At 36.0% G+C, this 14136-nt stretch overlaps 1 protein-coding gene across 1 annotated transcript in view; it reads left to right on the forward strand.

Moving 5' to 3' along the window:
* Nucleotides 1-14136, forward strand: part of cog4 (component of oligomeric golgi complex 4) — a 43354-nt gene that overhangs the window by 14055 nt on the left and 15163 nt on the right. The window contains exons 6-11 of the mRNA XM_055648711.1: nucleotides 511-616; nucleotides 8115-8272; nucleotides 10090-10148; nucleotides 11972-12105; nucleotides 12601-12719; nucleotides 13525-13691. Coding sequence (XP_055504686.1) covers nucleotides 511-616; nucleotides 8115-8272; nucleotides 10090-10148; nucleotides 11972-12105; nucleotides 12601-12719; nucleotides 13525-13691 — 743 coding nt within the window. The remainder of the gene's footprint in view (nucleotides 1-510; nucleotides 617-8114; nucleotides 8273-10089; nucleotides 10149-11971; nucleotides 12106-12600; nucleotides 12720-13524; nucleotides 13692-14136) is intronic.

Raw genomic sequence — 14136 nt, forward strand, 5'->3', positions numbered from 1 at the left:
GACAAGGCTAGACTTGTCATGTTGTTATGCAACACTAAAGTGTTACCACACTGTTGAGGGTGCCAACTTTTTGTTGACAAAATGACTTTAAACTAAGGTCCCAAATGTTCTTTCAAATGGACATATAAGTTATCACAGCACTCTTCAAATAATATCAGCAGGCTTAAACCAAGTTATTATTTCTCCCTTGAGTGCTATCAATAGAATACAAGATTATCTGGCCATTACTATCATTGCTACATGATAGAGCTATGGCCAATTGCCTCCTGGCTTTCCACATAAGTGGCCACATTTCAGAAAGCACTTCATTGGCTGTAATGAGCTTGGGGCATTCAAACAAAATGAAAGATGTTGCATACAGAAGAGTTCTATAAAACAGTTGAGTTTTTAATTGGATAAGGGAGGAAATATACATTATAGTTGCTTTTGATGTTGAACTTGCAATATCCTTGAGTGTGAATTAGAGTTGGCTAGCTCTTTGTATTACATCGATCTTTTTTATTATTGAAGATTGCACAAAAAGCTGAGGAAAATCTTCAGTTGGCATTGGGCACCGAGATGAGTGATCGTAGGGCAGCAGTCACCTTTGCTGATACCCTCACGTTGCTTTTTGAAGGTAAGAATATTTTGTTAAACTTATTAAAGAGTTGCAATCAAATACACAATTCAAGCATTCATCCCCTAGGTAACTGAAGGGTTGGAATACTGGTGGCAACCAGGTACTTTAATCCTGTATTTGAACTCGGTCTACTCTACATCACATGGAATTGCTGTTCATGTCCCCTCGCCCCGCAGAAGTACCAACAAGCTGTTCTAGATTGAGTTTGTCTTTCTAATGCGCTTTCGTGACTGCCCTACTCAAAGGGTGAGTCCCATTAGTGGTGTCTTGGTGCGATTGCGTAGCTTGTTAAGTTGTTAATTGTCAACTGTATTAGCATGGGACTCAAGCCATGTTCAGTTTAGTTTTTTTTTTTTTTTTTTATATTTTATTTTATTAGAAGTAAGCACAGTCATATGGCACCAAAGTGCCTAATATATATTTTCATAATACATTTTATGTACAACTTCTTTTTTTTTTTTTTGTTACATTGAAAAAAGATGAGAATAAGAAAAAGAGGTTAGATAGTAAAGGATAGAAAAATGTGAAATATATAGTGTGTGAAGAAAGAAAACGAGTAAATGAAGAAAGTTGAGAGAGAAAATAGTGAAAAGAAAAGGAGATCATTATTTATAGTCTTGACCAACCCTCGTCCAGTCCTGAAACAGTTATTTTTTACAATTGTGTTACACCATATGATTCCAAAAAAACGACGAATGGAGACCAACTCGTTATGAATTGGTCTGATTTATCCATTAGGAGGAATCGCATTTCCTCAAGATGAGCAGTGTCCAACATACTTGCAATCCACATTTTAAGCGTTGGTATTGATGTACCCTTCCAAAATTTAAGTATTAATTTTTTTGCTATTATTAAACCATAATTAAGGAATAGATTTTGAGATGTGTTCAATTTATTCCCATCTTCCATTACACCAAATATAATCATTTCAGTATTAGGTTCCATTCTTGTCTTGAATAATTTTGTAAGTATTTCAAAAATATCATTCCAAAATCTATAAAGTTTTATGCAGGAAACTAAGGAGTGTGTTATAGTTGCCTTTTGGGCTAGACATTTATCACAAGTGGCGGATATATTTGGATAAAATTTGTTCAATCTTGTTTTTGAATAATATAATCTATGTACAATTTTAAATTGTATTAGATTATGTCTTACATTAATTGAACATTTGTGAATATATATCAGGTATTTTTCCCATTTAACCTTCGTAATTTTTATCATTAATTCCCGTTCCCACTCTTCTCTAAGTACCTCTGTCGATGGTAGGTCTATATTTAGAATACTATTATATAAATAGGATATTAATTTTTGTGAGTCAGCTTCAATATTCATTGCTTCTTCCAATAAGTCAGGAGTTACTTTTTGATATCCTTGTATATATTTTTTCACAAAGTCGCAAATCTGAAGATATTTAAAATATTGATTGTTTTTCAATTTAAATTTTAATTGTAGTTGTTGGAATGATAGTAGGTTTCCTGTTTCGTACATATCCCTGATCCTTCTAATTCCGAGACTTTCCCATTGGTTATATGTCTTATCAATAAGAGATGGTTTAAATAAAGGGTTATTCGCAATTGGCATTAACAGTGATAGATTTCTTAATTTTAAAGATAATTTTATTTGTTTCCAAATTCTTATTGTACCATATATAATTGGGTTCTTATTATATATTGTGTTATTCAGTTTTTTGGGGGAAAAGAGGATCGTTCCTATATTACAAGGATGACAATCCTCCTTCTCCATTTTTATCCATTCTGTCTGTTGTGTAGAGCTATCCAACCAATAAATCATATTCTTAATATGCACTGCCCAGTAATAATACATAAAATTCGGAAGTGAAAGTCCCCCGACCTCTTTTGGTTTACATAAGTGTTTTTTTGTGATTCTATGTGATTTATAGTCCCAAATATAATTTGTAATGTTAGAGTCTAATTTTTTAAAAAAATATTTTGGTATATATACCGGTATAGACTGAAATAGGTATAGTAATTGTGGTAGGAAGATCATTTTTATTGCATTTATTCTACCTAATAATGATAAGGGAAGTGTTTTCCAAAATTTAATCTGTGTATTAAGTTTATTTAATAAAGGTATGAAATTAGCATTGAATAATGCTTTATATTTTCTAGTAATCTGAATACCCAAATATTTAAATTTTTCTGTTGCGATTTTAAAGGGGAACTTCAGTAAGTGTGTAGGTTCTTGAGGTTTTAATGTCATGATTTCGCTTTTGTTCCAGTTTATTCTATATCCAGAAAAAGACCCAAATTCCTCTATTAAGTTTAATAAATTTGGTATGCTCGTTTGTGACTTTGTAATATATAAAAGTATATCGTCTGCATATAATGAGATTTTATTCTTTGAGTCCCTGGTATTATAGCCCTGAATATTCGGATGAATTCTTATACTTTCAGCCAGAGGTTCTATCATAAGGGCAAATAGCAGGGGTGATAGTGCACATCCCTGCCTATTACCCCTTGATAGTTGAAATTTTTGAGATAACATGTTATTAGTTAAAATTCTTGCCATCGGTTTATCATATAATAATTTTACCCATGTTATAAAATTCTCTCCCATGTTAAATTTTTGTAGTACTTTATATAAATATTGCCACTCTACCTGATCAAATGCTTTCTCTGCATCCAAAGAAATAATTGATATATCTTCTTCCTCTACTTTATGCGAGTACATTATATTAAACAGACGTCTCAGATTATTAAATGAGTATCTTTTAGGTATAAACCCCGTTTGATCAGGGTTTATCAGTTTACTAATATATTTGCTTAATCTACTTGCTAAAATCTTTGCTAAAATTTTCTGATCTGTATTTAAAAGTGATATAGCTCTGTACGAGCCCGGATCTTCTAAATCTTTATCTTTTTTTGGAATAAGCGTAATAGTTGATTCTGTTAGTGTTTCAGGTAGTTTGTTTTCTTTAAAAGCATGGGAGTATAAATTAAATAAATAAGGGGCCGTTATCTCCTGAAATTTTTTATAAAATTCATTATTAAAACCATCTGGTCCCGGTGTCTTACCATTTTTCAGCGATTTTATTGTTTCACTTATTTCTTTGATTGTAATTTGAGCTCCTAGTTCCTCTTGTTCCAAAGGGTCCAGTATTGGAAGATTACAGTTATCTAGAAATGTTTTTATTTTACTATCTTCTATTTTAATTTTAGATGTATATAAGTTTTGGTAAAATTGGGCAAATCTATTATTAATATCTTTAGGTAATATTAGTAATTCGCCTTTCTCTGATTTAATTTTGGTTATAGTATTTTCCCTTTCTTGTTTTTTCAATTGGCGAGCTAAAAGTTTATGTGGCTTGTCACCAAACTCAAAATGTTCCTGTTTTGTAATTTGGAATAGTCTTATTACTCTTGCCGATAAAATTCGATTAAGTTTAAATTTCAGTAATACTATCTTATTGTGTTTATCTGTCGTGGAATCTTTGGCATTATCCAACTCTAACTGTCTGATTTCTTGTTCTAACAACAATTGTTCTGTCTTATTCTTTTTATTTTGAAAACTTTGGTATGAAATTATAATTCCTCTCATAAATGCCTTAAAAGTTTCCCATAATAAAGAAGGCGAAGTACCTGGTATATCATTTGTATCGAAAAAAAGTTTCATTTGTTGTTTTAAATATTGATATCCTTGCACGTCATTTAAAATATGTGTATTAAACCTCCAAAAAAATTTTTTACCCGGCATTCCCTCAAATTTTACTGAGAATGTCAACGGAGAATGATCTGAGATACTACTAATGTGGTATGTTGGGTTATTTGTATAAGGCATTAATTTCATGTCCACTAAAAAATAATCAATTCTTGAATAAGTTTTATGCACCGGAGAGTAAAACGAGTATTCCCTTCCAACTGGATTAGCAGATCTCCATACATCTATTATATTAGTATTTTTTATATATGTATTTAGAAGTTCGCTAGTTTTAGATTTTAAATTACTCTTCTTTTGTTTTGATGACTTATCTAGATATGAATCTAAAACACAGTTAAAGTCCCCCCCTATTATCACATTTTGGTAATTAAACTCTGATATTATATCAATAATTTTATCAAAAAATTGGGGGTTATCAAAATTCGGAGCATAAATATTTATCAAAGTTAGTGGGGTTGCATAAATTTCACCCGAGACTATAGTATACCTTCCCTCTTTATCTGATATAGTATTCTTTAATTTAAAAGGAATACCTTTCCTAATAAGAATAGCTGTACCCCTAGATTTAGAAGTAAATGAGGAGTAGTATGTTTGGCCTATCCAATTCGCCTTTAATCTTATTTGTGTTTGTTGTTTCATGTGGGTCTCCTGCAAAAACATTATGTCGCTTTTCAACGATTTTAGTTGGGCAAAAATTTTACCCCTCTTAATTGGTTCGTTGGCACCCCTTATATTCCAACTACAAAATGTAATTCCTCCATTCTTTATTTGTCTATCGTCTTGCATTGTAATCAGGGTAATATTCCTGAATCATATGGTGCAACCAAATACCTCAGAATTTTAGGACTTGGGTGGTCATCCCGGTTCATTAGATTTATATTGCATCTCCTTCTTGTAAAGTGCCTTAGAAAAAGAAAAAAAGAATGTGATATACAATTACTTTCAAAAAAATTAAACAGATAAAAATTGTGCTTTAAAAAAAAAAGTGCTATTAAGGTATCTAAGGGAAGATACCTTAAGGACGAATAGCCATCAATGATGGCAAAAAATGTATCGACCTCCGTGATGTTGTTATACATTGAGCTCCTCCCCCTTGGTGAATCCTCATAAAAAGTTACATACCGTTTCATATTTTGTCTTTTCTTATATGAGTTTATCAAACCAGTGAGTGACAGCCGAGAGAAAAAATAAAAAATTAAAAAAAAAAAGTTACCAGGAAGAGACATAAAGAGTAAAAAAAACCCCAAAACAAATATAGAACACAACATATACACGATTTTATATAAGTATATATGTCCTTCCAATTATCCAATCTTAGTCTAATCTAAACTTTCCAATATATATCCCCCCAGGATTCTTACATAATATCCCTTTCTATAACTACCATACATCATACAGGCCGGTACCAAAGGGTTAACTACCGTACAGGCAGGTGCCAAGGGGTTAAACTTTGAGCTTTTCATCCAAGGTTGAATATAACCAAGCTCTCTGAATAACACATTCCAACGAGATAAGCTTTTTAATTGTCTGGTTAGCTCGGCCATTTTAATCAGTTCAAAGCTCTGTAAAAAGTTCAATCTTCTTCTTTGTCGGCAGCTTGCCCCGATGTTTTCTTAGCGATGTCCTCTGCATAATTTAAAGCTTTTCCGGGCACTGCAAATGAGCGTTCAACGCCATTATAAGATATCTTCATTTTTCCGGGAAAGTAAATTCCATATCTTACTCCCGGGACATCCCTCAAAGTGTGTCTTGCCGGTGTAAACAATCTCATTTTCTGGACTACCTCAGGAGAGTAATCACGAAATATTCGCAAATTATCCCCACGGTATGTTAGCTTCTTGCCATGAATGATCTTTTTCAATATAAATTCCACTGAAGAGATGTCACGGAATTTCACGATTATCTGTCTTGAATACTTTTTTCCTTGTGCAACATACCCAACTCGGTTAGCGACGTCTATTCTTGGTTCTTCTGACAGTTCAAAGACATCTTTGAGCAAATCAGTAACGAAAGTACATGCTTGAGATTCATGCCCTTCGCGTCCTTCCTTTACCCCAAGAATTCTCAAGTTATATCTCCGAGTTCTTGATTCCAGGTCCAGACATTTATCAGTCATTCTTCCAAGTTTTTCCTCTTCAGTTTTCTGTGATTGTTTCAAACTCTTTATTTCCGAGACAATCTCTTTTATCTCCTTCTCCATTTCTTCCATTATCTCATCCAGCTTTCCGAAATCATCCTTTACACCTTTAAATTTCTTGTTGTAATCATTTTCAATTCTGACACACTCTGATTTTAATCTCTTATCAAATTCCTTATTCTGCTTTTTCAGTTCTTTTAACTCACTGCAAGTATTATCAATTTTTTGAGAAAGTTTCTCCATGCTAGTTTCCATGTGAGACTCCATACTTTGCATCTTCTCCAGTGTAATGTTAATTGTAGCATTCATATCTAAAAGCAATTGCTTCACTTCTTTCTCCTCCTTGTCTCCTTTTGTTGCCATTTCAAACAGAGACCCTTGTTCAGTTTAGTTTATTGTCACGTACCGAGGTGCAGTGAAAAGCTCTTGTTGCGTGCTAACCAGTCAGCAGAAAGACAATACATGATTACAATTGATCCATTTACAATGTATAGATACATGATAAGGGAATTGCATTTAGTGCAAGATAAAGCCAGCAAAGTCCGATCAAGGATAGTCCGAGGGTCATGAAAGAGGTAGATAGTAGTTCAGCCTTGTATGGGCCTTTCCAGACAAGAATAGCGCAAGTTGAAATTTTGATCACAACCCTCACAGTCAGTTGCTGAAAGAGGGTCTGGTCGAAAAAAGGAATCAGTTTAGAGGATGTTGTTCCCATGACCTCAGGAAGCAGGGGAGAGTACAAGTGAAAGCGAAGTAGACGTGGTTAAGGGCTTCAAGTTCCTTGGTGTTAATATTACCAATGATTTGTTGTGGGCCAACCGCATCGATGTGACAGCCAAAAAGGCTCTTCCATCACCTTTACTCCTGAGGAGACTGAGGAAATGTCTCCAGTGACTTTTACAAACCTTTACAGATGCACCATAGAAAAATTCATTCACCATACTGTCGGGTAGATCACAGCTTGGCATGGGAACTGCTCTGCCCAAAACCACGTGAAATTGCAGAGATTTGTGGATGCAGCTGAGCCCATCGCATAGCTCGGGCTTCCCACCATTGGCTCCATTCATACTTCATGCGGCCTTAGAATAGCATCCAACATAATCAAAGACTTGTCAATCCCCAGTCATTCCCCTTTCTCCTTCTCCCTACTCCCATCGAGCAGAAGGTACAGAAGTTGAAAGTGTGCACCACCAGACTCGGGAATAGTCTCTTCCCCTTTGTTATTAGCTTCTGAGTGGTCCCTCCATAAGCTAGGGTAATGTCTAATTTATTTCCACCCCATTGTGGACATTGGACTTTGTCCATGGAACTGATGCACTACAGTGCTGAGAAACACATTCTGCATTCTGTATCTTCCCATTTGCTTTATCTTTTGTACCCGAGTTTAATGATTGTATTTATGTATTGTATTATCTGATCCATTTGGATAGCATTCAAAAGAAAGCTCTTCCCTGTACCTCTGTACACGTGACAATAATAAGCCTGAATCTAAACTATTTAACATATGCATTCTGATCGTTCCGTTACCTGGAATGGTTGTAGGATATTTAGTGGAGAGAGTGAGACAGAGGTTAAGCAGAGAGATTTGCTTTACATTTAATCTGCTAAAGTGATCCTGAAATTTGAGGGGTGTTTTTATAATGCAGATGATGTGTATGGTTGTGTTGGTCTTTCTCACAGGAATCGCTCGAATAGTGGAAACTCATCAGCCTATTGTTGAGACTTATTATGGACCTGGGCAGCTTTACACACTTATTAAGTATCTGCAGGTAGAGTGTGATCAACAGGCTGAAAAGGTGGTGGACAAGTTCATTCAGCAGAGGGATTATCACAGAAAGGCAAGGCAAATCTCTTTCATTTTTTTAATTAAAAAATAAAAATATACTTTTACTTTCAATTTTGTAGGTTTCCTTTTGTTTTGCTGCTGGCCCAACTAATGTAGAACTGACCATTCAAAAGAGAACTAGATTAAACTTAAGGAGAAAAAATGTATAATGTATAAAATAGTAAGATCAAATGGAGACTAATTAGCTATCCATTTGATCTTACTATTTTCTTAGGCTCTGGAACATTTTTTCTCCTTAAGTTTAATCTAGTTCTCTTTTGAATGTCATTACTGAATTTGCCTGCATCACCATTTGGATCACGAGTTAATTGTTTTAAAAAAATGCTCTTTCTTTGCAAAGCACAAGCAGACCACTCGGTAGTAAATGGCACAGTAGCACAAAACACAGTAACTTCAGTGTATCGGTCTGAAGAAGGGTCCAGACCTGAAATGTCACCTATCCATGTCCTCATACAATAGCATTAGTTGCATTGCTGCCTGAACCTTGAGTTGCTTCAGCACTTTGCTTTTTATTGGCAAACCAGTATCTGCATTCCCTTGTGTCTTTGTCTTGATTTCTTTCATAATGCTCTTAAACCTCTTTGACCAATCCTTTGAACATTGGTCATATAATATTTTCATTGGTAGTATTAAATGTTTGATGTTCATGTAAAGCATCTTGGGAAGTGTTGTTCTGTTAAAGGCACTATATGTATATGGTATATTGACGTCTTGGGTATAGGGAGTAACACCATTTCCTCTTCCCCAGCCTTTCCAGTGACTCCGAGGCATTGCTTGCATTCCAATAATTATCCAAGTACTCACTGTTCATGAGGGTTATCACTTCTGATTAATGAATAACCATCCTTACTGACAATTGTCCAGGACAGGATAGAAGTTGTCTATAATTCAGCCAGTCGAAATGGATGTCCAACAGTGGCAGGTTTGGCTTGCATAGAAGCATAAAATAAATAACGGAAATGTTAGATGAACCAGCCATTCCAGCAGCATATGAGGAAGGAGAAACAAGTTAATGTTTCAGATCAGGGACCTTCCTTAAATATGGGGGAAGAATGGTGGGATGTAGAGTAGTCGTGGGTAGATTGTAGGCAAAAGGCTGGTTATAGGTAGAAGAGCACATATAATCTTTGGTATTGATCCCTTTTGGCTCCAGGACCCCAGGGTTAACCTTGTCACCTTCCTACCAACCATGGGATCATCTGTGATTCCCTTTCTGTTTTGTTTTCTAACCACACAATGCCAGCAAAAGAAACAAACAATAATAGTGCAAAGCCAAAAAACACTGCCCAAAAGTCTATGTAGTTCAGAGTTTAGTTGGAGGTTGTAATGTTTAATAGGCTGATAGCTGTTGGGAAGAAGCTATTCCTGAACTTGGAAGTTACAGTTTTCAGGCTCCCATGTCTTCTTCCTGATGGCAGAGTGAAATGAGAGTGTGGTCAGGGTGGTATGGGTCTTTGATGAGGCTGGCTGAGATAATTTAGAGATACAGCACTGAAACCGGCACTTCGGCACACCAGGTTTGCGCCGACCAGCGATTCCCGCATATTTACACTATCCTATACACTAGGGACAATTTTTACATTTACCAATCCAATTTACCTACATACCTGTATGTCTTTGGAGTGTGGGAGGAAACCGAAGATCGCGGAGAAAACTCTACCTCTGCGTCAATGTGCCGTAGATCTATGCAATGATTTGTAGTCAAGAGCGAAGTCTGGTTCTGTATGTACTATTTGAAGTTAACTTTGTACCACTGCACTAGTACTTTAAATAATACAAACACTGACCATTCATTTTGTGGTTTTGTAGTTCCAACGTGTGCAAAACAGTATGATGAGAAGCTTAACGATGGACAAAATAGAACCCAGGTATGAATGTTTTCTGAATAAAGTTGCACCATTGCATATCATAGCTTTATTTAGAAGAATCATAGTAAGGATATGAATGCATGAATATTGAAAGTATATTTCAATATTTGAAATATTCTTGATATTTGTAATCTTTGAAAAATATGACATTGATTTAATCGAATCCATTTGTAATTGTATGGATTTCAGTCTTGACGGTGACGCCTTTGGCAATTTTAAGCGTCTTATTAAAATGTCATCAGTAACATTCATACAGACCAGGCTTACTGCACAGAAACAAGCAACACATCCCAACAGGAACCATCTCCATACCCAGTCCAATGTACCTCATTGACATTTCTTCTTCCTAGTGTACTTATTGAGCTTTATAATTAAATATATGTGAGTCACCTGAACCATGTGGTCTTAATCGCCACGTTTTCTTGATCACACCTGCTAATGCTGTCTAACCGGACAACTAAAATACTTCAGTCCTGTACTAACCTAATAAATCTCTTCTCCACTTTCCAAGGTAAACATAACTCCAAGTGTGACCTAACCAGTGTTTTAGTGTAACTTCCTTGCTTTTGTGCACTAATCTACTGTTAATAAAGCCAAGTTTTCTGCATGCTTGTTGAAACATGATTGGCTTGCTTCCTTCAAAAATATGTATTGTGATCTTTCCCATGTTCCCTTGATGGTAACACTTAGCTCAACACTGGCTCTTTTCATTTTTCCTACCAAAATAAACTGGTCAATTCTGTCTCATTTTATTTGCCATGTTCCCCACTAGTTCTACCTGCTCCTAAAGTCTGTTTAAATCCTAATTATTTGCTACAATATGTATCATCTGCAGATTTTCCAACTTGCTCTTTCTGTATCAAGACCGGTATAGTTAACATAAATCAAAACGGCCTGGGATAACTCCACTGAACGTTTGAAAAGGTTTGAATATTTGCAGATGCTGGAAATCAGAAGTAACATCAGAAAAAGCTGGAAATGTTCAGCAGGCCTGACAGCATCTCTGGAGAGAGAGTGACAATATTTCAGGTCAATGGTCTTTATGTTAGAAATCAAACATGCATCGACCTTAAACATTAACTCTGTCCCCCACCCTACACACAGAGTGTCTCCACATTCTACGTTTCTGCTGCCCGAAAAACAAATATAATTATCATCCAGTATCAGTATTCAGTATTTACTTCAATGTAATTTTACCTGAGTACTTACATACACAGATGAAACTAAAAATTGTTTCTCAATCAGTTCCCGTCAGTGCAGTTAATAAAAACAGAATAAATACATATAGCTTTAAAAATTAAAATTACCATATCTAAAATAGGCCTAATAATTGAAATAAAAACAAGACATTCAGATCATGATTTTGATTGTTTAATTTATAACTTAATTATTATGATTTCTTTAAAGAGTGAATGAGAACAAAAAAGAGATTGCTCCCTGATCATTTTCATTTGGAGAGAAGACAAAAGGAAGAGAGAAAGTGAGGAATTCAGAACATTATGAGAGGCATAGATGGTGTAGATGGTCTTTGTCAGGGTGAAAATGTCAAATACTAGAGCATTGAGCTTTAATGTGAGTGGCTGATAGTTTAAAAGAGGTGCACAAGGTAAGTTTTTATTTCACACACAGAGTAGTAGGTGCCTGGAACTCATTACCAGAGGAGGGATGGTGTAAGTAGTGTGCCTGCTTCAAGAATATAACCTGGAAGCATATGGTCATTATAACAATGTATATAGTATTTGAAGAATTGGATAATTCTGCATCAGCTATATATCAACAAATACATTTTATAGCTGTAAGAGTTTCTTTTTGATTTGTTTCAGGGAGCTGGACACTATTTTGGCAGAGGTTACATTGATGAATGCTCGAGCAGAACTATACCTGCGCTTCGTCAAAAGAAGGATCACTGCTGATTTTGAGGTGTGCGATGCAGTGGCCCCAGAGGAAGTCAGGCAAGGTACAGACATCTCCTGACAGTAAAAAGTGGAATTTCCCTGCTTATGTAAAAATAGTTTGAAAGAGGTTTTTCTTTTGGTACTCTTTTCCTGCCAATCTATTCCCCTCTGCCCGTATACCTTAAAGAAGCAAGGTTAGTGGGTGATTTGATCTTGGTTTGAGCAAGATACATTCTTTGTACTTTTATGAAGGTGCTAACCAGACAGACAATGAAGCAGAATTGGCTAGACTTCTGCAGTGCGCATTCTGGGGTCATGTTTTTTTCCCCCTCATTTCTCTTGAGCCTTCCTTCATAGAACGCAGTGTTATATTGGAATATATAGGCAGTTATTCTTATCAGATGGAAATAAATGTTGATATGAAGTGCATGGGTGGAATGGCTCTTGTAGTGATGAGTAGCTTGTGGCTCTGCTATAATCCTGATTTGTATAAATGTTACTGCCAACTACAATAGCCCGATGAAATGTTTATTGATTCTATTACTATGTTGTACCAGAGCATCAGAAGGCACTGGATAAACTCTGTAACCTATGCTTGCTGAGTCGGAATATGCAGGAACTGATTGGATATTATATCACCATGGAGGAGTACTTCATGAGAGAGATGGTCAATAAGGTATAGTATAATGTGGGCTGTAAAATGATTGTATAATATTCACAGATTTTCTATAAACTTCATTCGGAACATTAGGGTGGGAAAACTGGACATGACATGTGCTCCACCAATCCCAGCTCCATGAAGTGAGAAGGTGAAGGGATGTGTCAGTGATTCCCTCTCCATATAACGTGCCTCTTCTCATTAACTCTCTCAGCTCACGCTTGAGAATGACTACTGAAAATTCAAAAGAGGAAGCGAAGGGAGAAAGGCTTCATGATAATTCTGAAGAAAATAGTTATTGATTTGTAACCTTGACAGATTAATCAGATGACAAGATTTAATATCGGGTTTGGCCCAGTTTCTTAACATATATAAAGGTTAGCAAATCACCCTTGAGAATTTCACTAAAAACTGTTAAGCATTGAAATTAATTCTGGCATTTAAAAAAAAAGATGAACGTGGCATGGCACACACAGAATTCTGTGGATGCAATATAATTCCAAACCTAAATGATTCGTCTTTAGGTTCATGCATTGCCATTCATGGCACCTAATCGAACAGTGCCATGTTAGTTTAACCATCTCGTGTTCTCCCAGCTGGACTAAAGAATTATTTTCTTTGGACCATTGGAGAATAAAGGGAGATATGATAGAAGTATATAAAATGTAAATGTCAAACCATAGAGGGGGATAGCTTTAAGGTCAGATATTGTGAGATGAAGGGCAGGTGCAGGCTCGAAGGGCCGAATGGCCTACTCCTGCACCTAATTTCTATGTAATTGTGTTATATGTTTTTATGTTCTATTTTTTCTGCTTAATTGCAGGCTGTTGCAATGGACATCTGTGAGAAGGGTCAATTAACATCCAGCATGGTGGATGATGTATTCTTCATTGTGAAGAAGTGCATTGGCCGTGCTTTGGCCAGTTCAAATATCGACTGCCTGTGTGCAATGATCAACCATTCCACCACTGTACTGGAGTCTGACTTCAGGTAACTGGGATGGACATGAGGGAATACACCACTTGGAGCTAATTTCTATTGTGGTCCAGTCCTGGAACTGCACACTGACTGCCACAGGTCATGACTTGATTGAAACTGCCTCCTGCATTTTAATAGTGAGAGTTCATGGTCTGTTTGTTCCTGTTAAAGTGAAGGCCAAAGCTGTCAGGTGTAGGAGCACCTGGGTGAAAAGACATTTTGAAGTTCTGGTCAGGAAAAAGTAGTAATGGGTCGGGTATAGGCAGCTGGGATCAAGTGAATCCCTGGAGGAGTGTAGGAGATGCAGGAATATTAAAAAAGAAAAGAAATCAGGATGGCAAAAAGGGGAATGAGATGGCTTTGGCAAAGAAGAATCCAAAGAGATTTTATGTATATATTACAGGAGAAAGAGCAACTAGGGATAGAGTAGTGCCACCCTAAGACCAAAGAGGATGAC

Source organism: Leucoraja erinacea, chromosome 17 (genome assembly GCF_028641065.1).
Source record: "Leucoraja erinacea ecotype New England chromosome 17, Leri_hhj_1, whole genome shotgun sequence".
NCBI lineage: Eukaryota > Metazoa > Chordata > Chondrichthyes > Rajiformes > Rajidae > Leucoraja > Leucoraja erinaceus.